Raw genomic sequence first — 26,440 nt, forward strand, 5'->3', positions numbered from 1 at the left:
AGTCAATCACAGGAGCTGGACAAAGTCTAATATTATAGATATTATAATAGATGACCGACTAGTGCCTGGCCCATGTGACTTGTGAAATATGTTAAATATAGCCAATCACAGGAGCTGGATTCATTTGTATAATGGTTGTAGGAATGTTAAATATATACCGATAATACTATTCCTACAACCATTATATCAACGTATCTGGTGCCTGTGACCTAAACTAGCCATGGATGCGGAATAGGGTAAGTATAGCACTGATACAACCACAGGGGCTTCACATTTATATAATGGTTTTAGGAATGTAAAATATACAATATTATGCCTACGACCATTATACCTGTATTAACGGGTCTGGCCCCTCTAGCCGTAGATGTGGAATATACCGGTATCATCAGGAATGTTTTCCACAGGAGGACAACGTGAGGTTTGCTTCAATCACAACAACTGACAATAACGGGGCTAAAAATAGTTTCGGCACTCGTACAGGATGCTGAATACTGACTATACTGTTTGACATGCAGATATTATCACACCTTTATGCATTATATGATACGACAGACATCCACTGAGATAAATATGGCAATAAATATTACACTGTGTATGACGGGTGACATTGATCACAGACAGATGAAATAACTGTACATGCCCACATGGTGCATGTTTTTGGTGCATATATTTTCGGAGGTACTGATATTGTAAATGAGATTCATCAGTTTGGTTTGAATTATAAATGCTTTTTTTTTTTTTTTTTTTTTTTTTTTTTATCACAAACAGTGTAACTGACCGGTGTCTCAGTTGAAACGCTGAGAACAACTCACTATGCCACCATGTGCCAAGTCAGTAAAGTCAGCTGTCAGAGTAATATTGGGACATTACCTACAAAATAACACTCTTATACTGCAGGCAATCAGAGTCTAAGGGTATTATGTTTCCTTAGTGGATGTTAACCGACATTACTGACTCGGCACCTTGTGTCTTAGTGAGTTGATTTCAGAGGTTTCATCAAGACACGGGTCATTTGCACTCCGTTTGACAAAGGAAACAGACGTTTTCAAAAACCTTGCAAAATAAAAAAAGTTTCCAATTACTGTTTATGTTCTTAGCAATCTTAGCATTGACTATACCAATCTTAGCATTGACTATACAAGATAATTTCAATAAAGAAACGGAATCTCAAGTCTGTTTTATTAGCAATTACTGTCCAACTTCTAAGGAAAACTCAAACATTCAAACCACACAAAAGCAAAGATCCGTCCTTATTGCTAGCATCACACATTGATTATCTTGGTGCTAAGATTAATAGGCTACAGCATCTTTGCAAGCCTCCTGCTCAAAGCTTTATTTATATTTTCATACTTGATATATAATTAATGTTATGTGTATGTATTATCACTGGTGTGTCGCAGAAACTATCCGGTGATTTTACTAAAGGAATATATAACACAGGAGATAAGAATGTTGTGCTATTACAGAGGAGAACAGCTTACTACAGTGAAAAGGATTCCTCAGAACACTCGCACAAATTTCGGTGCTCTCAACTTTTAAAACAGGCAGTTGACTGCCTAGGAGAATAGTTTCAGCAATAGTTGTTAGAAATGGTTGAATGTTAACATGCTATAATGTTTACCTATACATATTCAGAAAAATAACTGGCTCAAAGTTGATGAATAGCAGGTTAATTTTGCCAGCAACCAGCTTTAAATGAGAAGCTTCTTGGTCTGTCTGTACGCTATTTCACATTCTACCAGGATGTGTCCGGTGCTCTACTAGATACAATCGGTGTGGATTGAAAGATGTTGAAAATTAGAATTCAGAAATAAACAGATCAATTTACACTGACTAACGAAAGACAACAGTAAATTTGCATTTTTTAACCTTATTATGTGTAACATGGCAGTGGACATGAAGATATCAAAGTACTATCACACAGACTCGGGGAAATTGAGACGCTATCATTCACCTAATAACCTAATCCTTTATACACATTCTGGGCACACATTCCTTTGCCAGAAGTTACAAACTTACTTTTAAAAACAAGTATATGCCCTGCACCACATTTTGGCAGCCACTAGAAGAATCAATATGGCTATTTTTCAAGAATTTTGAAAACTTCCGTCGTCCTCTTCATTTTTCCTGAATTACTATGTCTTTTTTAAGAACATAATACAAAATCACTATTAACCTAAAATTTAAAAAAAAAATAAAAAAAATGAAAAATTATGTTTAAACACCACATATGGAATACATTGTAAAAAAAACCCATTAATGCATGTTTCTCCTCTAGCGACAGCAGTTAAATATTCGTTTGAAATCGTAATACGACAATTACCTGGACAAAGACATTCAGTATCCCTTAATCATCAATAACAAGTATAAATAAAATTGCTGTAATGCAGAGATATTTTTGTATACAGGGAAATTTTTAAGGAGGTGAATGAATCCTTAGAGCGAACATGAACAACAAACAACAAACATGGTAATCATATAATTAATAATATCAGTATTTTGAGGTTCTTATATACCGCTTTATCACAACCTAGTTCGTAGGTCGTCTCAAAGCAGTTCACAAATTACTATCCGTGGTTATAGGGCCTTTGTAACCAGCCAATATCTTTTTCAACTCCATGGGGAGCATACAGCCGGTGCTGCCATTTCGGCGCTCACAGCTAGCATGCAACAATTCCAGCACTGCCCAAACACATACTCATTTACAGCTGAGTAGACTGGAACACTCATTTAAAGCTGAGTAGACTGGAACTAACTTATACTCATTTACACATACTCATTTACAGCTGAGTAGACTGGAACACTCATTTAAAGCTGAGTAGACTGAAACAATCGGAGTAAAGTATCTTGTTTAACGATACAATACAGTGCCGTGACGTGACCCGAACCTGCAACCCTTTGGTAACGAGCCTGGCATCCTACCACTAGACTGCCGTCACTTCGTGCCTCCATGTGAAGGACAAAATCGACACTCGTCACTGGGAGAAGAACTGGTTTTACCAGTATAGGGTGAAAGTTTGACAGGGTAAAAGTTTCCCATATCCATGGTAATGATCCAATACACATAGTAATCAATGTAACAGATGCAGGAATATTGATTTCTTAGAATACTTTATTCATCACCGTTGCTATTTGTCACATGTATGGCTTCTTACAATCTGTAGCACTTGAGTAAAGATCAACACACATGCAAAACAAAAACAAGACAAACACTACTTATAAACATCAAGTAAATATTTTGGGTGGATTACAAAGCCACCTCTGTACGTCATCAAGCTCAAATTGATAATTTTCTCCTCTAAACATTTGTACCCGTGACCACCAACAATCTTGTCTAGAACACTATTTGGAAAATCCCTTAACACCAGTAAGAAGATAAACTGTCGAACAACTTGATAAGAGCGAGATCACTATGGTTTCTAGCGCCACGAACAAGTAAACTCCAAGCTTGTCACATGTCGACACACTTATGACGTCGTAACACTCTAGGTGTGCTAATTGAAAGTGAAGTTTTCCAAACTCAAGGTCACCTATGGTACACGGCACCACTTATATTCCAAGATTTTCCATTATTCTAATAAGGGTTACCTCGCTTTGAAAGGTATTCATCTTTCATTTTGATACTATACAATGCCTGAATAGCAACATTTGTAAAAGATTGCCAGACAATGGGTCACTCGTTAGAACCCTCGAATTTCTGTTGTTTAAGATATTCAAATTTCAAACAACGTCAACTTTATAAAATGCATCCCATGAAACAAGGAATTTCCTCATGGAAATTAGAAAATGGCGTAAACATACCAGAAGAGTGCCAATGGTAAAAAGATATTTTAACCTCATGGTATCCTTAACCTTAAGTGACCATTCTCTCACAAAGACTGAGCTGTACGAGTATAAATAATAAAAAGAGGTTTTACAGTACAGTTCCAGTAATGCGTCCAACTTAGTTCCGTGCAAATTAAACTAGACCATGAGAAAGGTCAATATATCCCCTAAATCCTGTGGCTACATAGCAGGACAATTAGATAAGTGGTGGCTAGATTAAATAATTCTACACTGTATTAGCCCAGAAACAAAGTAGCCGGTATGTAATTTGACGAGGCTTTAAGTATCAATTATCTGCTTCAACATCAAGACTCCAGTGCTGCTAACTGCTCCTTTAACTGGGCGAGGTTTTTACTCATAGTGATGCAGAATCCTCTGGAGGCAGGAAGGAACGGGAAGTCTGGGGCACACGGTTTATCCTCAACTACTTCTGCGACGGATTCTCCACTACTGTCGTTTCCCACGACATGTATCTCTTTACCATTAGAGTCACTGGTATGTTTAGTCTTTGCACAGTCAGTGGAATTTTGATTGCCTGAGTTGGTTTGTTGCTCCGACAGTGAAATCCAGTGCTCGATTCTACGTGCAAATCTGTTTAAACAAGGAATTACAATTCTTGTAAGTTTAAAGTAAATCTTTATTAACTGTTATGAATAAAAAATTCTAATAAATATTTTATTCTCAACATAACACCCTATGTTTATATACCAATATTTCATCCTTTGACACTCTGTTACCATCAATTGGAATTGAACTTAATATATTTTGCAATGAGTATGAAACAAGTTTATAAACTTACATTAAAATCACTCTACGTGGCCTTGACTGCATATAAAGAAACTCGATAGCATGCAACTGATATTGAAGTGGTGCACACGCCCTGTATATTGTATATATAAACTATTTACCTACAAATGCAAACTATTGAAATAATATTCCACATGACTTTCTGTAGCATAGTCCTACCTTGTTCCATACTTTCGGATGTGTTCCAGTGTTTCTGCTGTAAAACTGTGAGGAGGTCGCTGTATCATCTTGGTGACACTCTACAACACATATGCAGGATATTTTGTCTTGAAACAAGTGGCTCAGCAGGCCTTTATTGCTCATAATGATATTTAAGCAATTATGGCAAAATGTTCTCATTGAAGGTAACATTGCAAATATTTCCACATTTTGATCTTGTCTCTCAGCAACTTTATGTAAAATTTGATGAGCTCTTTCGAGGTATGCTCTTAAGCAATTTGGTTAAAAACAGATTAACAATGAAAGCTACATTCTAATTCCTTTACAACACAACTTATTCCCAGGTCCCTGAAGCACATAACTTGTCTGTTGATTTTTTCCTCTAAAAACCTAGTCCTCCTGACTGACTGGTTGCATTTCATCTAAATTTGGATTGCAGCAATCTTCCTTGGGACAGAAAGGTAGGACTCATTGTAATAAATTAATCTTATTCAGTACCAATAACCAATAAAGGCATCTGAGCCAAACTTGATCTGAAGCCTCACTGGGCCAAAGGGACTAAATTTGTGTAAACAGAGGGTGTAGTTTTATAAGTGTCTTTTTTTGTTTTGCCAATGCACTGAAACCTACTTCTTTTGTCATGATGGTGAATAGCAGTAATAGAGTTTAACTTTATCTTTTGCAAACCACATAGCTTAACAGAACTAGTTGGTGTTGTATGTGAAAGTGCACCAGTGCAGAACTTGTATAAATTAGAATTGATTGACTTGGCTAAAGTTTGGTTGAGATTTCTCTGTCCACACTACACAGGAGTGATCGATTCTATTATTGCATGTACCAAGTTACACAACCCAAAATAATCAGCCCCATATCCGACCTACTCATTTCTTTTAAATATTTCAATATTAAAATTCTACCTGAACCAGCTTCAGTACGGCCATCTCATTATAGGTTTTGCTGTTTTCATTCCCTAGCTGGGTGTCTTTTTGTCTCTCATAGCCAGCTTCATTGAAATAAGGTTCCGACACCAGTATCAGGCCTACAAATGCAAAAGAAATGTTTCGCAACAAACCACTCTAAGCATTAGTACAGTCAAGTGTGTCTAAACTTACATCATCAGCAGGACCAGTATAGATCCATTCTCAGGTTAACTATCCTAGATACTCCAGGGATTACGCTCACTTTCGCTCTCTGCACTCCTGGAATATGTCATAGCAAAATTGATGACACGTGACTAGCTATTTGATTGTTCTCATGCAAAAACATCTGACCAATCCTTAAGGCTGAAACCTGTCCTTTGAAGATTACAGAGGAGCGACACCAGACTTCTTTTGATGTACATCAAAGGATCACACTAGTCTTCTCTTCCCATCGATTTTGCTATGACATATTCCAGGGATGCAGAGAGCAAAAATGAGCATGTGATGTCTCCTTAAATATTCCACGAACTTCTCCTACATGCATTTTGCCTTTAAAACTGAAACATCCTCTGAAGAATCAGAATCTCCAATGGGTATGACGTTAGTACATGTAATCCCCACCTTGTTTAAAACGACTGTAAACACCAATAACAGAGGTTATGTTTAGAGAATCAATGATAATTACATAAAGAAGCTTTAAGTTAAGATTATTGTTCAATATAGAAGTAATTCATTGTGCTGGGTTCTGGTAAAGAATGCTTGCAATGAGAATTTCACTACAAACAACTCAATCAATCTTTTTACCAAAGGGAGAAAGATATTTCTATTTTTTCTGAAGTCATCACAGGTTCAGACCACACATGACAAGGTGGATTATTTGTTTATTTACAGTTTTGTGTTGTCGCAACAGCAAAGGTCATATGAAAACAGTGTTCGCAGATGATGGGGCCACTGAAAGAGTCATCTCACTGAAACGTCGTAACCTAGATACAGCATATAGCACTCTACCTGGTCACATTTAGGCATTATTCGAACAATGGGCTTACTGGGTAGGGGTGAAAACAAAAGACAGGTCCCAAGTGTTACAATGGGACAGCAGATCAATTTTGGTTTCCTCTAAGAATAAGACATGGATGAGAGCCAATTTGGTTTCCTCTAAGAAAAAGACATGGATGAGAGCCAATTTGGCTTCCTCTAAGAATAAGACATGGATGAGAGCCAATTTGGTTTCATCTAAGAATAAGATATGGATGAGAGCCAATTTGGTTTCATCTAAGAATAAGACATGGATGAGAGCCAATTTGGTTTCCTCTAAAAATAAGACATGGATGAGAGCCAATTTGGTTTCATCTAAGAATAAGATATGGATGAGAGCCAATTTGGTTTCATCTAAGAATAAGACATGGATGAACGCCAATGGACATAAAATCTTACCCTTTGGGTTGAGATTTTTCTGTCCTACCCCAGCTGGGGAAATATTCTAGTAGTCTTCACTATCTATCAGACATTTATGAGAAACATTACCTTGAATGGACACCAGAACTTGGAGAAGATTTGAATTGGAGGTCCAGTTTTCCTTATCCTGTTACAAAAAGAAGATTTACATTATTACATTTACTCATCAAGCTTAAAGAAAGCTTTATACAGTTCAATGCAAAGAAAAGTGAGTGTTTTTATTTATCTTACAAATGACACTTTCTAACTGTTTCTAATAAATCCTTTAAAACCATGTTATATAGCATGCTTTTATATTTATAATATACATTATGTAAGAATTTACCAACATTATCGTTAAAGCAGAAGTACTAAAATGAGAGAATAACGTTCAAATTTCAATAATAATTCTAGTTCGAGCTTTTCTATGCACCAGTCGTACTGAAATAAGCCAATTAACATTTCATTTTAAGCCTAATAGTGTGCGATACCAAGCCATACATATATTGCACATATTCTGTGTTTACTGACCTTGCCCTCCCACGTTCCAAGCAGACTCACACACACATTGCCATCCTCATACAGGTTTGGGTTTAACCTGTCTGAGCAGAAGGCTATGTAGTGAAACAGGGGCGGACAATTGGGGTACTCTGCTCGTAAGTGAATGTCGAAGAAGAAAGGTGCATCCTCGTATGGCGTCTTGGCTGGACCCATGATCATTGCAGAGAACAGGTCCTGAAAGTTGGAGAGTATACGCTTTCAAGTTAGTCTACACTCATGTTATATCTTCTGACTTCTATCCCACTGCAAACAAAACACTGAGGAATTTTACTGTACTTTTGCCATGCATACAGTAACCTCCCTTGATTTTATTTTGGATATAACCGTAGTTGGGCTGGGTAAGGCAAATACGAATGATCAGATAGTAACTTAGAGCAACCATATTTTGAATGCAGGTCTAGTGTTAAAATCCCTTTCTGGCCCCGTTGGAATTTTTTTCTCTCTGAACACTGTTGCTATCTTTTTATGCTTTTTTTCATCTTTTTTTTTCCATAAAAGTTCTGCAAAGTATCAGTTTCTTTTCAGAACTGACTTAGTACATTTTGGTATAAATTCCCCCTGTTAAACTGCAGCAAAATTTCCCAGTATACAGTAACCAATTAGACAAGAGTTAAAAATTTTTCCCAAATACTTTCAATTAGCAGCTGGCCTAACAACAACTGTAAACAATCTTAGAACATGATAGTTACTGATTAACTCACCACTCTGTCTTCAAACCCTTTCACAGTAATTCCATGGGGCAGACTGGACTGCAGCAGCTTCATCTAGGAGACAGAACACTTTATTAAACATGTTTATAACATGATATTTTGTAATGTGAAGTTAAACACTACTCACGCTCTCGTACACTTTTTATAAGAATGTGTGCAAATTTCATAGCAATTTTCACAGCCTGTCGGCCATTTTCATAAACTATACATTAATAAACAGTCTGGATTTGAATATTGGAAAAAAAAATTGGCATTATATTTTTGTACTTTTACCGAAAAAAAAGTAAAAGTTGTAGTTCCCCATTATTATAGCAGGAAATTTAATCAAAACCTGCTATAGCACTATTTGCTATGGCTACAACACCTGAAATCCACAAAAAATACATCCCGCAAAATTGACCATACCAGCTGATCCACGAAAATTAGGAACAATGAAATGGACTCTTACAGTAATATGAAGTTTTTATAACCTCTCCTGCTATATATATACCTCCTTGGAGACTGCAGACATAAGCGCTTTCGTAGTTGGGGCTGATTCTTTTGACAGAAAATGATGATTTGGGGGTACTTCAGTCTCTAGTGTAAAACCTGGAAATAAATCGCTTTCGGTTTAAATTGAAAGGCATCTATTAAAGCATGATGATATTTTATTTAAAATAATCTTTAAACATGTATTCAAATATTCTGTCCGAAATCCTACCAGGATAACTTACTTTTAGTTTCCTACTAAGTTTAGCAGTTGACATGTATGTATTACTGGACACGATGTAGCATGAAAGCCACTAAAATTAGCATACTTCTTAAATTAGTACGCTTACAGTAGTATCCCTCATTTCAATTCCCACCACGCTAACGACCTTTACTGTATATCTAAGGTCTCATTTTTTTTAACCATTCCTTTAAACTTCTCTTTCAATATATTGCCAAACCCCTTTATAAGGTCAAAATGTTGCTACACCCATGGTGGCAGTATAACAAGATTTTACTGTATCTGTATTACTTATACGTTTATATACTGTAGCTTACTTCCCCTCTCCATGGTAATGGGTTCTATCTCGTCTGTGCTGGCCTCCAAACTGTTACAGTCAACTGGGGTAGAAACTTGCACAGAGGAATTGTCAGATACCACATCATTATCAGGGCATTCCTTTACAGTGTCCTCCGTTTCAATTTGACTGGAGCCTGTTGATTTCACTTCCATATCGGTCAGATCACTCTTAGGATCAATAGTATTTGTGCCCTCTGCCACTTGAGATACAGTATTGCCATTATCTGTCTTTGACAAGACAGCTTCATCAGGAATAATTGATGCATCAGTAGAATTTGAAATATGACCAACCTCCTCAGACTTTGATGAGGCCTGGTCCCCTTCCACCGGAATATATGATGCACCAGAGGTAGGTGATGTAAGTCCAGCCTCTTCTGACTTCAGGGAGGCAATTGCTTCACTATTCCTTTTGTTTACTTCTTCCTGCATTTTGGTCATCTGTTTGCGTAATTGCTTACATATCCTAGAACACAATTCCACATTGCCGTCTCTGGTAGCTTCAGTCCCTGTAGCCACATCAGTCTGTTGGCTTTTGTCATTGGGCGCCATCTCCTTGGAACAATCACCTGAAATCTTCTCTAGATCACTTGCTATACCATTACACATAGTAGTGAATGAGGGAGACTCTGCGGTGCATTTATTGTCTCCTTCCCCACTTACAGGACTAGAAACCGCCTTGGTAGTCGCAGAGTTGTCTTGTTTGTCCGTACAGTCTACCGACATCTCGCAATCATTGCCTACGGACATATCACTGGGTTTGATCCCTTCCCCATATTGGACTTCCATACCGGTACCTTCTGTCTGAACACATGTGGCAATCTTACAAACACCCGACTGCTCATTCATGTCGGTCTGAACACTTGCCGACACCCGAGACATGCTCCCCTGATCAGCATTGACTCCTTTAATGCTCTGTCCTCGTCTATTTTCAAACACCTGCATCAAATGTCTGTTGATTTTATTGCACTTTTCTTTGCGTAGCTTTGCCTTGATATCTTCAATTAAACCTAAAATGTCTGGATTTTCGAAATAAGAGGATTTTATAATCCTGTCTAGTTCTCTGCACTTGCGGTATATTGCTATAATGTCCTGAAAGCATTGTTCTGGATTCTGAATTCGTAGGTCACATTGAACGTTAACGAAAATGGCTTCCAGTTTACCAAGTGCCGTCTGGGCTCTCTGTATAAAGGACACTAACTCCTCTCTTTTATGTTGTAGTTGGAACCATGCTGAGTCTGTATCTCTGAAATATCCAACAAAACTTAACACGAAATGTGAGAAAAAACAACAAAAAAACGTAAAAAGTAACATTCAACTATTTTCTGTTTAACAAAAGAATTCGGAGCAGCAACATTTCAATGAAATCTGTAAACCCCGAAACTAGTAAAACTTAAGTGTGTATGCAGCCAATCAAGCGTTGGTTAAGTTTGGCTTGATAGGTTTCAGACACATTGAGAACCTTATGCATATGGAAGCCAAAAAAAAACGTAGCCGGATGAAGATGCTAAAAATGAAATGTCCCGCTATCAATCGAGACCGCCCAGAGTAAATAAATCAATTTAAAAATTCTACTTTTCATCTGGTGTTGTTGATTTATTGGTGTCGTCGTCAACCTCTTCCTCGTTTTCTGTCTCCCAACTGGCATCGCTGTCCTCTTCATCATCTTCCTCCTCATCAGTAGTCGCCCAATCAGAGTCACTGTCAAATTCGCTCATCTAAACAAATTAAGTAGCATCTTATTTTCAAAAACATTTCTGAAATCAACGCATTTAAGGTGAATATGTTGCAACATTACATGCTTTATGACTTAATTCCAGGCACAATATAGACTAGCAGCTGATGATAATTACTGGTCGATCTAGGCCTATTTGATCATGTGCGAACATTAGGCACCACCGGATCTCAGCAAGTGTTTTAGCTGCATATTTCAAGGAAAAAAAAAATCAAAAAATCACTGTAAATAAAGTTGCAAATATCTTAACTTAACAATCTTCTTTGTCAAACCATATCACTTGGACATTTAAATATGGTCACTTTCGGGTTTTGACAGCTGAAAAGGTCAGAAAAACATGTTTTCTCTTAATGTCACATTCTGGTTATTATCATGTTTTCCCGGACAATGAATAGTGTTATTAGGCGAAACTTACTGTACTACTTAACATGCATTGCATACATGGTGACTGCATTATGCACAGTAAGGGAATGTAGTCATCAGAATGAGCTCAAAAACACAGATCTATGAGTAACTTCGTTGATTCATTCACTAAAATTAAGTGCACAGACATACCTCAAACATAAGTCCTTTCTGTGTTTTGCAGGCCTGGGTCATTTCAGAGAGGGGAAATTGGCCCAGCAAAATTCCAAATTGCTCATTTATTTTTTAAGTGATGGGCTTTTTTCCCAAAGATGTTCAATTTTTCTCAAATTCATACAAAATGAGCCAATCAAATTTCCTGCCCAAAAATTCCCTGCCTTTGTTAACTAATGTTTACTTAACTAAATTAAAATTTAAGTACAGGTACTACAGTGAGTGAGAAACTACATAACACATTGTCAAACGAAAAGTTACTCACCTCATCTCCTACAATGTAGAGTTCCTGAGGGTAGCAGTGTGTTATTTCCCCGTTGGGCCAGCGTACGTGTAGGGATCCCTGGGGGTCAAGTCTATGTACCTGTCCCACAGCTGGGGTATTGTCTGTAACATTCTGTAATAAACATATCACATTCTTTAACAAACCCACAGCAGTCAAAAGTATGTATTTGGGAATTGCCATCTACCTTTGAATTTTAAGAAATGAATGTGTACCTGTGGTCTTGAACTGATGATGACAATCACCTCATTACCAATTCAGCTTGATGACAAACATAAATTTTTAAAACTTTAACTTCCCTTTCCTCTATAGTAATATACCAGCTTCCCCTACTGCAGAGTTTACATGTCACAGTTAATTCATTATTTGAAAGCTAAATCTAAGACTGGTTCACTGTTTCCTAGTTTTTTTCTCTCATTGCTTCACTTTTGAAATTATTTAGACTTTTTGTGATGTTTTTTTCTGGTGTAAATGAAAAATAAGTGAACAAAATCATTTAAATTACAAAATTGTTTAGCAAGAAAGTGATAATGATAACTTTTTTCCCACTAGAGGGCAAAACGTTGAAATCCAAAAGGAATACGGCCAATTCTTTCCGTCAGTTACTTATAGCATCAAAAAACACATTCAAAGTTATAAACATGGATAAAGAATCTCATCTTATGAAACAAAATCAAATTGAACACTTAAATATTAAACAGTTGACAATATACAATTATGGACTTTGGGTAAGGTCTATCTCTGATTTACGAACCTGGTCTGAATGCTGCCTCGGACCAGGTCTGTAAATCATGGATAGACCGAAATTAAAGTCTACAATTGTTTTATATGACATTTTACAATGAGATTAATTAATTTTCATGTCATTAACATATGGATGACATGGGCCATTCTTAGCCAAATTAGACTAACAATCCTAAGACAAACCATAGGCTCTGCCACCCTGATGACCGTGTGACCTGGCCGGAACTTGAAGTCTGTGTGGTCCTTGATGTCATACACGCTGACCTCTGTTACAGGAACATCCTCATCTGGCCTATAACAATTGTACTAGCATATATATTTAATGGTAAACAAAATGCATACTCTTGTACAAATTCTTACCAAACAGAAAATTGTATGATCACCACTTAATTTGATACCTGGTATATCTATATAGTAATATATATTATGTAAGATATTTTTACATCCCCTGAAGGGCACCTGATCAAAAAGTTTGGGATTATAAAGCTGAGATGCACCTTTTGACAGTAGTTTATAATATAGTTGTCAGCTTAGAACAGAGCGACATTGACCCGTAGACTTGGAACCCTGAAATACCAACTCATCCACCGTATTCTTATACTTGACCTTCATTAAAGCTTTGATGAAAATCTTTTGAAAAAATATAAAGTTCGTTGAGCAATGACAATGAATCCACATTAAAGATTTTTGAGCCGTCCCGTGATGGTCCTTTTTACACAGATTTATTTGAATATAATTTATAATGATATAATGTCAAAAATTCTGTGATAGACTCTGAAACTCACTTTTCCCCCTTGGCTATGTCGACTGTCTTCATCCATCTGACCATGCACGTCCTAGCCAAGTGGTCACAGCTGGTCACCACACCGTAGTTACTACACTTTCCGTTATTATTATCTGGTGAAAATCAAAATTCAACTTTATTTATTTTACAACAATTCCAAATCAACTTAAATTTCATCACTCTTGTTGGCCCGAATAATAATAGCTTACAGGGAGTCTTAATATGGGAGGAAACCTGAGTACCCCGAGAAAACCTACATGTTCAGGCAGGTGACCCCATACCTTTTCATGTCGGATCAGGGAATCGGACCCCAGTTGTCTGAGTGAAAGACAGTGAGCTATCCACTGCGCCAACCAACAAGAGGTCCAAGGGCCTTAGCGGTCACCCAAGTTATATTATAGGTACTGGTAGCTCAATTTCATTGTTGAGATGTGATGTGGAAGTCAACATGTAAACAAAGTGAAATGCAATACTTGTCATGTCACCATAGGGTAAGAACTCTAAAAACTATTCAAATAAATTATTTTGCTACCGAGAAATATAATATCTATTGTTCTTTAGCCAATTTTTCTCTCTGGCCAACCCCTGGGATAGGTCAGGATCTTAGTTTCTGATACTATTTGATTTCAATTTCATTATAACTATTCCAACCAAGTTTGAATTATTTCTTGCTGAAAATGGACAAGATATAGTCAGAAGTGTTATTTCCCTATATAAACCAAGGAGAACAGATGACCAAAGGGTAATATAACTAACAGTTTATATAATGCACCTAAGGGCATTTCCATCAAAAATAAGAAATTTGAATCTTCTACCATCTGAGTGCAGAGGTTTTTTAAATATCAGCCATTTCCCCTTTTTGGCCCCACCCCTCCTGCCCCTGAGGCATGGACAGACCTTTTTTTCAAACTGATAATGCACCTTAGGACCTTTCTATCCATGAAGAGTATTTGTAACACATCTGAGTCTGATGAAGAAGATTTTTGAACTTTTAACCATTTTCCCCATTCGGGCCCCACCCTTCCAGCCCCTGTGGATAGAGCAAGACCTGATTTTCTCATTCCATCTAATTGCCATCTGGCATTATAATTATTTCTAACCAAGTATTAATAATTTCCAGCTGAAAATTAACAAAATATACCCAAAAGAGTTATTTCCCTATATAAACTACAGTAAACTTGACCGCCTCCCCAACGGAGACTGGATGGCCCAGGGGTACTGAAATTTACAATCGACATAAAGCCCTTGATGATCTTTCCATCCATGCAGAGAAATTGACTATAGTACCTCTGGAGAAGAAGATTTTTGAAATTTCGAATAATTTTCCCTTTGGGCACCCTGGCCCCTGGGGTTGGGGTAGGAATCCCAATTTTACAATTTTGTAGCCTCATATACCAAGGATGATGCTGACAAAGTTTGAAAAAAAATGATCTTCTGGTTCTTGAGAAAAAGTCGAAAAAGTAAAAAGTTTACGCACGACGATGGACGAAATGCGATCAGTATAGGTCACTTGAGCAAAGCTCAGGTGACCTAAAAATTGCAACCAACCATTGTAATGGTGAACATATTATGACTAATGAAGTCATAATATGTTCTACTTAGGTCATTTTATTTAAGCGTTAGTAAACACATTAAATATTCCTGTTTTGGTTAGTTTTACAAAATATAAGTTTTTGTAAAATGTATATTTCCTTTCGCTTTTCACTATACAAGTACATTGTCCACTTAAGAATGCATAAAACAGGTAAAATGAAACACAAAAACTGTTCTTCCTTATACTTTGCAGATATCTCAATTAAGATTTCTGTATTAAGATCGAACAATTTCATAATGCTGATGCAACATTTTAGTTACACAGTTTTAGGGAGTGGTGTACATGCTAGAAGCATTTGATTTTTAATTCATTTTGATCCACATTGTTGCCTGCTCACCTTTGGAGTCTACGACAAAGTCACCAGGAAAAAACTCAAGTTCATCAAGGTGATGAATTGGATACAAGTCGGGAGAAGGAGTCCCTGTTTCTTCTTCTCCGTTCTGTAAATACATCATTTTTCAGAAACTGTTTGTGAAAAAATAAATACTAAAATGGTATATCTGAATTTGTGATCAATTCTGTTTGATAATTTGTGCAATTGGAGATGTTTATCAATATGTATATATAGGCTAAATGAAAACTGCTTTTCTGCTTTCCCTGCCTAGGCTAACCTACTTTTTCACTTTTTAAATAAGCACAGTTAATGTCTAAATTTTGTCCCTGCATAATCTTTGTCAAACATTCAGTATTGCAAAATAAAAAGTTTTGTTTACATACTTACGCCAATTTTTTTGAGAACCAAAACCAAACCCAACAATTTTAATACTTCTTTTGGCCTGTTAAATCATTAATTTGCCAAAAAGGATTGGTTTAAGGGAATCAAAAGGTCAAATTTTACAAAGACTAGTCTTTTGGATTCTGCGATAATCTCTGGACATGAAAGTGTGGATGAATAGATGGACAGACAGACACACCCTGCTTTACCATAGGGCACCTGTACCTCTGATGCAGGGCCCTAAATATACCCTGGATAGAGTAAATCACCAACCTGCCACATAATATTAGCCATTGAAAATGTGTAGCAAACTTCAACAGCCACTTTTGAGCCGGGGTCACAAGGAAGAATAATGTCATCAAACTTTGGAAATGGTTTGGATCTGTTTTTCTCTCCTCTTTTCTTCAATTTTAACTTCTTCATTCCCACCTCTTTCACCGTGCTTGCTGACTTTGCATCCTTGGAAATATTACTTTTTTTCTTTTCAGTTTCATTTGTTTCTCCGTCTACCTCCTCTTCCTCATCGTCCATAGATTCGTACTCATCAGACACGTTATCGAAGTCGTCTTTATCATTACCTGGTTCTGCTGTATTTGTAAAATCACTACCCTCACGAAGTACGGGGGCCATTAGGGACTCCCTTGTGGAGGATTTAGAACATGTTGGAGAGCTTATCGATAGGGCCTCAACGGGGGTAAATTTTGGATAAGTGCCATCCTTAAAAGTCAACACATGATTGTCTCTAATGACGATATCTGGTACCAAGTTCCCCTTAGGAGGAATGATCGTCATCACATCAGTTTCTTTAATCACATATTTCTTCTTATCACCAATCTGTACTCCGCAATGCGTAAATCCCTCCAGCACGTGTAGCCTACAGACCAGAAAATTAAACATGAAAAGTAATTATTATATTTTCGAAACCAGCATTTGAATAACGTTAAAGTACAAATTTTTGTGCATGTAAAAGTTCATGATCACGGTACGGCATAAGCTTCAGACCAGGTGAGCTAATAATACTGGACGCAGGCATATTGCCTATATATCCAGATCACAAAGTTTAACATTAACATGTACATTTTTGTCAAATCATATTTACATCAAGACATACATGTTTCCTAATAACACGAAACAGAAAATTCAGTATTGATTTGTACGTCAGAAAGGTTAGGCTAATCAAATCAAAACTTATTGGTTTCCTGTTACATGTCGGATAATATTAAAGGGTACATACATGTAGGTAGTAAATACATTTTTTTTATTTTTTTTTAATAAAATGTGTATATATATATTAAAAAGAATGATCTTGTTTTAAACAGTGCTTCCTTAAAAATTGCCAAAAGAGTTAGGATAGGCACAAGACTTTAGGTATGTAGTGTAAGGTAAACCGAAAAAAATAGCATTTTTTATTTGGCCTTATAGCCTAATTTCCCATTTTAGAGACAACAAACATGATCTCTGACTTGACATGTTCCAAATTTTCTGAAAAATAACAAATCATTCTCCTCTAACTAAAAGTTTCATAGATCACGGGAAGATTTGAATAGTAAACTTTTTATAAGTAATACTCGCCTGTCGAGATCTTTAGCCTTTACGTCATTAGGAGGATGTTCTAGGTTTGCTATTGAGTCATCCATCTTGGTAAAACCTCTACAAAGCCACTGGACCTCCACAGAGCGAACACTTACCTAAAACAAACCAAAACCATTTCCTGTTACATGAGAAAACATGTTATCATTATCTTAATTCCAAAAGTCATTACCTGGATCACTACTTATATCTTGATATATTATCTGGATCACTCAAAATATCTAATTAAGATCAATCAAGATATTCTATTTCTATCGTTTCAGATATCTTATCTAGATGAATCTTATCTTGACCACCCTAGATATCTTATCTAGATTAATCTTATCTAGATCATTCTATATATTTATCTTGCCCACCCTTTATATCTCTCTAGATTAATTTTATCTAGATCATCTAGATTTTTTATCTTGACCACCCTATTTATCTATCTAGATTAATTTCATCTAGATCACTCTAGATATTTATCTTGGCCACCCAATATATCTATCTAGATCATTCTAAATATTCATCTTGACCACCCTATATCTCTCTCTAGATTAATTTTATCTAGATCATCTAGATATTTTATCTTGACCACCCTATTTATCTATCTAGATTAATTTTATCTAGATCATTCTATATATTTATCTTGCCCACCCTATATATCTCTCTAGATTAATTTTATCTAGATCATTCTAGATATTTATCTTGGCCATCCTATATATCTCTCTAGATTAATTTTATCTAGATCATTCTAAATATTTATCTTGGCCATCCTATATATCTCTCTAGATAAATTTTATCTAGATCATTCTAGATATTTATCTTGGCCATCCTATATATCTCTCTAGATAAATTTTATCTAGATCATTATAGATATTTATCTCGGCCATCCTATATATGTCTCTAGATTAATTTTTTCTAGATCATTCTAGATATTTATATTGGCCATCCTATATATCTCTCTAGATAAATTTTATCTAGATCATTCTAGATATTTATCTCGGCCATCCTATATTTGTCTCTAGATTAATTTTTTCTAGATCATTCTAGATATTTATCTTGGCCATCCTATATATCTCTCTAGATTAATTTTATCTAGATCCTTCTAGATATTTATCTTGGCCATCCTATATATCTCTCTAGATAAATTTTATCTAGATCATTCTAGATATTTATCTCGGCCATCCTATATATGTCTCTAGATTAATTTTTTCTAGATCATTCTAGATATTTATCTTGGCCATCCTATATATCTCTCTAGATTAATTTTATCTAGATCATTCTAGACATTGTATCTGAATCTCTCCAGATTTCTGAACTAGATCACTCCAGATGTCATAATCTTAACCAAATCAGTTATAACTGACTATTCTCAAGATAACACTGGTAATGTATATCACAAAGTTATTTTTTAATTTAACCTTTTCACCCCTATGTAACTAAGTAAACTCTACCATGCATCGATCTAGATGAGTCTATTATGGTCTACAGTGGTGAAAGGGTTAGTAAGATACTTTGAGAGGTAAAAACCTTACAAGTCTGTTCAGTATGAACTTACCTCTTCCACCTGAACACTGACAGCCAGCTTTGATTTCTTAGCACGTCTAGAATTGTGTAGCTTTGTTTGGTTCAACCATCTGGCGTCTCTGAAATCTTTCATCCAACCCGAGAAAGTCTGCCCGCGATAATAACAGCTATCGTAGTTAAACTCAGAGTCCTTAAGAAAAAAAGAATACACAAATTCTCAGTATTCAATGTATATATCACATGCAATAAATGGAATACATATATGTTTAACAATGGCTAGATATTAGCAAAAATTTTTTTTTTTAAAAAACAATCACGACAAGTTTGCAAGAGTTCTTGCAGAATGGGTAAGAAACTAGATTATTATTTATCTAATAGTTGGATCATCCATATTCTAACAAATCTGGGCGATGAATGTTTAAATTCAATTGTACGATATATTAAAGCGACATTGCTAGATCATGATGCAGAGAACTTGAAAATTGTCGCCAATCTAATTTTTACACAAACCCAGGACCCAAAATAAATCATTCCTGCATATTATCCGATCCATAGATGGGATTCCTGCATATTACCTGGATGCCAATTATTAAACTTTATGGGAGATATCCGTAAAGAAATCCTACACTCCAGGGTGGAATAGATGTTTTACTGGAATAGCCGTAATTATGTTCACAGCACTTGTTAATACTGAATTTAAGCATCCCCGAGCAAAATAAATATTTTAATAATCTCCTCCCTTAAACTCACATCATTCATAATATTACTAATACACTCCAACATGCATAGGTCTGTGTCCATAATAAGACACCGAGCTCCATCAGGAAAGACAACCTGGACCTGTTGATTTACCATCTCCGGGCGCCCAACCCAAGAGTCCATAGTTACCTCCCCTGCATCCACCTCAAATCCCTATGAAACAAACAGCAGAATTGTTATAGCAAATTTCTCTTTAGTCTAAGAAATAATTTATTGAATCAAAGTTTCATTATTCATTTCCTATCTTTCTTTTATTTCAACAATCTTATTAATGATGATAAGGCCAAGAAAATATCTGTCTGTTTCAGGTATCTCGACCTATCTTAGATTTTACTGCCGACTCTAGATATTTTATCACCTAATTGAATCTAAGATTAATATGTTAGCCAGGCAAAGTTCACAGCCACTCATTAAAATGTACTTTCTTCCTGTTCTGTGAATCTGACATTATACTTGACAAATTAATAGCCATTGTAATGTGTGAAAATAAACATTAGAATTAAATTATTTGCCTACAGACCTACCCTATTTTTTTCATACATGTTACCCGAAACATAATTTGGGTTTTTTTGGCCAAAGAATATGAGTTTATCCAACATCATCACAGTCTGTGTCTAAGGGCTTCTGCTTTAACTGCACACCGGTGAACAATTGATAAAATATCTAGAGTCGGCAGTAAAATCTAAGATAGGTCGAGATACCTGAAACAGACCGATATTTTCTTGGCCTTGTCATCATAATAAGATATAGTTAGATATGTATTATTGTTATTTGCACAATATCAATCTAGTTTCAACTTTTCAATTTCTACAATTTTAAAAGAGAACAAAACCAATTAAAAACATGTAGCAGATCTTTTTAACAATCATTCAAAATATATCACAACAATAACAACAAAATTTTGAAATGTTAAAGATATTCATTCACAATAAAATATCTCCTTTCTTTATTTACTTTGTTGAGTATTCAAATCGGGAAAATATCAGAAGAAATTTGGAAAATATTATAACTTTAATTCTCCATGGGTAACAACTGTATCGAACAGGTTCTCAATTTAGGAAACACTCCACTGATACAATAACATATATGAGAAAATTTTCCGTAGGAAATAATTTGCAACTATTCTGGCCAGGTTTCATAATACTCTCGACTTTCACACATATATATATAAACATACCTGCAAGGGTTTCAAGTCTTTAGTATCTACATTGTAGATATATTTATTCGTCCCGATAATATGAAGATGACATTTCATTGAAGTATCTTGTACAAATCCACGAGGACTGTTCTCTCCGACTATTAATTTTCTGATGACATCTCCAGGCATCAGTGATCTGTCTGCCAAGACCACCTTCAAATAATGAACGAAAAAAAATATATATTATATTCACACATGTGAACTGTTTGCAAGAAGAAGAAAATATATGAGTTATCTGTGATTGTATTTTGTAGGAAATATATCTACATCAGCATGTACATGTAGGTGGCTAGGTGCATTCTTCCAACAATTTATGCAGAACAGACATTAACACTTTCACCCCTATGCAACTTTAGTAGACTCTCCCATGCATTGATCTGGATGAGTCCATTATGGTCTACAGTGGTGAAAGGGTTAAGTGTGTAGACAATTATTTCACGAGAATGCAATGGTGTTTATTATAAAATATATGTGGTTGATGTGTGGAGGTATCAGGTTTTGTTTGATAACCTCAACTTGGGTACATTATTGTGAAGAGTAGATAATGAATGGCCATGTGTTTGTAATACCAAGGATAAATGTGGGAGGGATAACATGACAGGTCTGTAGTGAAAGGATCTATTAGGTCAGATTAGGACTCAGGGGTTGGGATACCAAGAAGGCAAGGGGAAGGGTTGGAGGGAGTAGGAGAAAAGGGTATGGAGAGCATAGAAAGCTAAGATAGTAATAGGGTATACCCAAGATATCAGGGCTTTCATCAGCATGAAGGCAACATATAATGGTCAGGGGATAGTTGTGGGTTACTGGATTCCTAGAATTATCGGCCTATCAACACAAAAGAGGTCGACATTAGGCCAAATAGGTGAGGGAATAAAGGGTCATAATATTTTGACTCCAGGGTTGACTTGAGGGATGCAAGTTATAGATGTCAACGGTGGATTCAGTTGGGAGACATAAGGAAAGGAGAAAATGCAAGTATGGCAGGTAATTCGGATAGGATGGTATATATAGGTTATAGGGGTCAGATGTGGTCTAAAGTCTGAAGATTGGTCTATAAAATGTAAGTAGTGTTTTGGAAAGGGTGGACTATATGCCCAAGTCCAAGGCCTACGTGGGTCAGTTGCCAGCCACTGGCCGCAGGTCAGTGGTGTTTCTCTGAGGTCTCTATAGTTTTGCTCCACCACCAAAACCTGGCTTGACGTCCTTAAATTACTATTGAGTTGTAATTTTTTTAATAGGACGTAAAATACAAATAAACCAAAACCAATTGAAGCACAGAATAAAGGCGAGTACACATTAAAGGGGTGGAGAAAGGTTTAGGATGATTATTTATGGATTAGAAGGGATAAAATGAAGGGTAAGGGGATATGGTTGTTTACTGTAGAATTGTGTGATGTTTTAAACGGTTTACCGGTTTAAACACTTTCCATTTAAAACTTAATTACTTCAAAATTACAAGTGATATATGAGTACATTACTGTTTATGATTGCAGTGTCAACAGCGTTTTGATTTTCATCGATATTTTTTTTATATAAAAACTGCATTTCTCAATTGTAATTTTATTAGGATAAAAAATTATGAAATAACCTCAACACAAACATGTTTTTGTAACATATGGATAAAACAGCTATAATGTAAACATAAGGAACGCGAATGTGAAATTGTGTAATAATAAATGGAGCAATTGTATACACAAACTATGGGAAAACCATGTTTGGGCAGTCGGTGATGATGAGGTTATGATGAACAGGTCATGTTGAGCATGTGCAGAACACCATTGATCACCTTGCTTTCCGTTTCTATCGTGTCATCTCCTTCGGGGTGCCATACCACTTTGACAGTGCCATAGCGTAAACGATCTTCTTCTTCGTCTTCGCTACTGAAATATTCTGAATTTTCTAAAACAAAGCCATAATCATAGCCACCGTCATCGTTCTTTTTACAAACTTCGTCTTCGACGAAGAGGTCTAACTCTTTTCCAGCCATTTCCTCTGGATATTCTAATTTATGGCCAGGAAGCGGTGATTAGTATCCGGGTTAAGTTTATAGTGTAAGCTACAACATATTAACCCTATTTTTAATCAGTATGAAGTCTACGTGTTTAATAATGCTAAATATTTTAAATTCAGCTTAAAATAAGAGTTTATGAAACTTAAACTGAAATCAAAGCCCCCCAACAAGTGCCATATCGAATATCCGGATTTTAATTTTCACAGACCGGAGGGGATTTTACGCACTCCCTGTGCCACCGACGGTGTCAACAAGAAAGATGGCGTCGAAATTTGCTCGTTTGATCTTGTCGACTGTTCGTTCTCCATTACTGACACCGAAGGGTGCAACACCTATCAAAACAATATCTAAAAGAAATGTAGTATGCAGTGAAAGTGGATCAGTCCTTCCTGAACCTCACGTCGACCGTCTCGGAGTACTCAAAGTGTTGGTGGTTGTCATGCCGTTCCTGTACATGGGTGCAACGATAGGAAAAGAGGGTGCCGCTTTTATGGAAGAAAATGACATCTTTGTTCCAGATGACGATGATGATGACTAAACCAGAGTAAGGATATGAAAAGCATCATTTTTCCTGCTCAAATATAGGCTATTTTTCCCTTTAATAATGGTTCTCTAGATTTTATATATCGTTTGTAAATGATGACAGGAGGCAGGACTCAAATCGGATCACTTTTTGCAAAAATACTTTTAAATTAATAAATGTGTCAACAGATCAGTTATAACAATGATTTAGCTTTAGAATAGATAGCCATGCATTGAAGATAATTAGTTTTTAGGTTCAAATAGCACCAGACAAACTCAAAAGTCAGTGTTTTAGCTCACCTGGCCCGAATAACCAAGAGGCTTAGGGTTATGATATTTGGCCAGTAGCATGCTGGGATGAAGGGCTACTGAGTTTGTTCAATTGAATGAACTTGACAAATATTCAAGGTCACATGGTTTAAATATGTTAAAAACTTAAAACAACTTCTTCTGAATAACCAAGAGGCCGCACCATGGCATAAGCTCACTAGCCCTTCAGGCAGGTGAGCTAATAAAAACTGGTTGGAACCCTTATATCATTTAGCTGAGAGTTAAGAATCTTTTGTGGTTTTCTGATGCAATGTTTTTACACATCATACATTTGTCAATGTTATTTATTTGCTTTACTCAATATATAGATATTAAACCACCAAACTTTAAAGAGTGAGAGACTTGGGTTACTTTTGCGTTAAGAAAACGACTTCACCAATAATGTATAAGCCATGCTTTTATGTACCTTTCTTCACTTTTTCAGGTGATGTTTTCCTATGAAAACCTATATCTACACGGCTGTTGAGTACCTGCATTGATGATGAAATGTTGAATTTCGAAATTGAAGATCAAATACAAACTACAAACATTCAAGACTGCAGTTCTAGCCTGAGTGAAGCTAACGGCCTATAATTAGAGAATATGAATAATATCAATGTTATCAATATTAAGCATTTTCAAAATTTTGAAAAGAGAGACATATCATTTTATAGTTTGTGTTTGAAGGAACTTTAAGGATGACATTCATGTAGTATGAAATTGCTCTAAAAAATGTACAATGAACACTAGTACTGCACTTGACTGGAGAAGCAAACTTTGGTACTACGTCTTCCAGGATTTAGGATCTTCATGACAAAAGCATTTCTCACTTTCAGCTAATGTTAAACAGTTTTATATAGGTTTTCTAACCAAAGTAGTTATTATTTATTGTGAAATGATGAAACTTTTCACATTTCCTTTAGATGTATGCTGCATTTCACACACTATGTATTACATTTTCTTAATCCTCTTTAAAGACATTTTACAAAATTTATCAATATACATTTCCTCTTTTTTCGTTACATAAACTATGTGTATGAATGCTGTCTGTTATTAAAATTGTCCCTATTAATGAATTTTCTGTTATTTTTATTGCTGCAATCTTGAAGTGTTGATATTAAAGGGGCTATTTAGTCAAATGACATCCAAAAAATCGAGTAGAAACTGATGATATATATCACCTAATGACAGTTTACATAGTTGATAATGACCCGACCTGAAGCCAAAGTCAAGTGTGGTCAGTTTTATCTTTTGGGAAAGCCTGTTATTGAAATAGCTACGACCAAACTAGCACAATATCCGGGGCTTTCAGTGAAAACATACATGTACAGTACTACGCTGTCGACCGACAACCAAGTGTCAGTTATGAGTCTGATTTCACATTCTTGTCGTTTTGAATTTGCACAATACATCGCAAGCAAGAATTATGAATATCATAATATATAAATCTTATGAGATATTTCTGTTCACAGTTGGATTTCAACAAAAAGAAACAGGTGAAATTTGAGTATGCAGGCACAGAGAGGATACCGCAGCGAGAATTTCAAACTACACTAAGTACAATATCAATAAGCTTAAATGTAAAATAGATAACTTGTTCATAAGGATGATTGAGATGATCATTGGAAGATGTTTTTGATTCAGAATAGATGTCTGTACTTGTATTTCAAAGAAGCTAGGTAAATAAAGCAAGAATTTACCTTCCCTCCTCTATTAGAAAGACATGGCTCCAACTGCTGCTGCTAAAACGTACGACTGTACAGTTAAGGATTTCTTCATTACTGACTAAAAGTACCAAGAAAACATTGTCTCTTGTCAATTTCTTGACATGAATTGTTCACAAGGAGTATCAAGCTACATATATTGTCATGAAGAATTTTGTGACGAGATTATAAAAAAAAACTTTCTTCACTAAATTGTCCCTTTAAAGAATACTTATATACAGTAAAACTTAGATATAATGCCTCTAATTAAGTTGATTTGCCATCACTGACTTCTCTTGTCTCCTTCGATGTATATCCAACCTTTTTATGGTGGTGGTCTTGTAGTGCAAAATACTTCAGAAGTACTTGTTCATACATTTATACAGGAACATTAATACATTTGTACTAAGTTTGGTTAAGAGAATTACAAAGTATTAACCACGAGCAATGAAGAATTAAATACAGGCAAATATGATTAATTAACATATTTATTGCATACAGTTGTAAAAATTAAACAAAACATCAACAACAATTTTAATATGTTATTTGTATCACAGACTTAATTTGAAAATCGTAACTTTGAAAAATGAACAAGAGGCCCATGGGCCTTAACGGTCACCTGATATATTTATACAGAGAGTTGATTTTGTTTTTAACACGGACAGAAATATTATTCAGTGACAAAAAAACAATAAAACCACCTTATTCAATAGCATACAGATTTAAGACTAAAAAGTATTTGAAACTAGCACCTCTGATTCTAACAAGGAAAATGAAGAAATTTTAGCACACTGACTCCTTTGGGCCCCACCCTACAGCCCTTGGGGGGGGAAGGCTGGCTCAAAATTTTCAAAGTATCAAACTGTCAACTCAGGGTTATAATTCCAATCATGTTATTAATATGTAATATTCAAAGTATCATTTGCCATTATAAATCATAATAAATT

The 26,440-nt window shown here is 35.7% G+C and overlaps 1 protein-coding gene and 1 long non-coding RNA gene across 2 annotated transcripts; one reads left to right on the forward strand and one right to left on the reverse strand.

Moving 5' to 3' along the window:
* Window positions 1-3,615: 3,615 nt before the first annotated feature.
* LOC110465099 ((E3-independent) E2 ubiquitin-conjugating enzyme-like) lies at window positions 3,616-22,958 on the reverse strand. The gene is made up of 19 exons (XM_021520685.1): window positions 22,735-22,958; window positions 20,928-21,101; window positions 19,742-19,903; window positions 19,023-19,181; window positions 17,465-17,580; window positions 16,166-16,766; window positions 15,515-15,617; window positions 13,585-13,696; window positions 12,983-13,091; window positions 12,038-12,169; window positions 11,037-11,179; window positions 9,443-10,707; window positions 8,907-9,004; window positions 8,408-8,470; window positions 7,677-7,880; window positions 7,236-7,293; window positions 5,709-5,830; window positions 4,792-4,871; window positions 3,616-4,416 (listed from the first exon to the last, which is right to left on the reverse strand). The coding sequence occupies exons 1-19, from the start codon at window positions 22,933-22,935 to the stop codon at window positions 4,131-4,133; spliced, it is 4,188 nt and encodes a 1,395-aa protein (XP_021376360.1). The 5' UTR covers window positions 22,936-22,958; the 3' UTR covers window positions 3,616-4,130.
* On the forward strand, window positions 22,713-24,862 carry LOC110465100. The gene is made up of 3 exons (XR_002464576.1): window positions 22,713-22,999; window positions 23,166-23,503; window positions 24,236-24,862. It is a non-coding gene; the product is annotated as an uncharacterized LOC110465100 (long non-coding RNA).
* Window positions 24,863-26,440: the final 1,578 nt, after the last annotated feature.

The sequence above is a fragment of the Mizuhopecten yessoensis genome, unplaced genomic scaffold (assembly GCF_002113885.1).
Source record: "Mizuhopecten yessoensis strain PY_sf001 unplaced genomic scaffold, ASM211388v2 scaffold11055, whole genome shotgun sequence".
Lineage (NCBI taxonomy): Eukaryota > Metazoa > Mollusca > Bivalvia > Pectinida > Pectinidae > Mizuhopecten > Mizuhopecten yessoensis.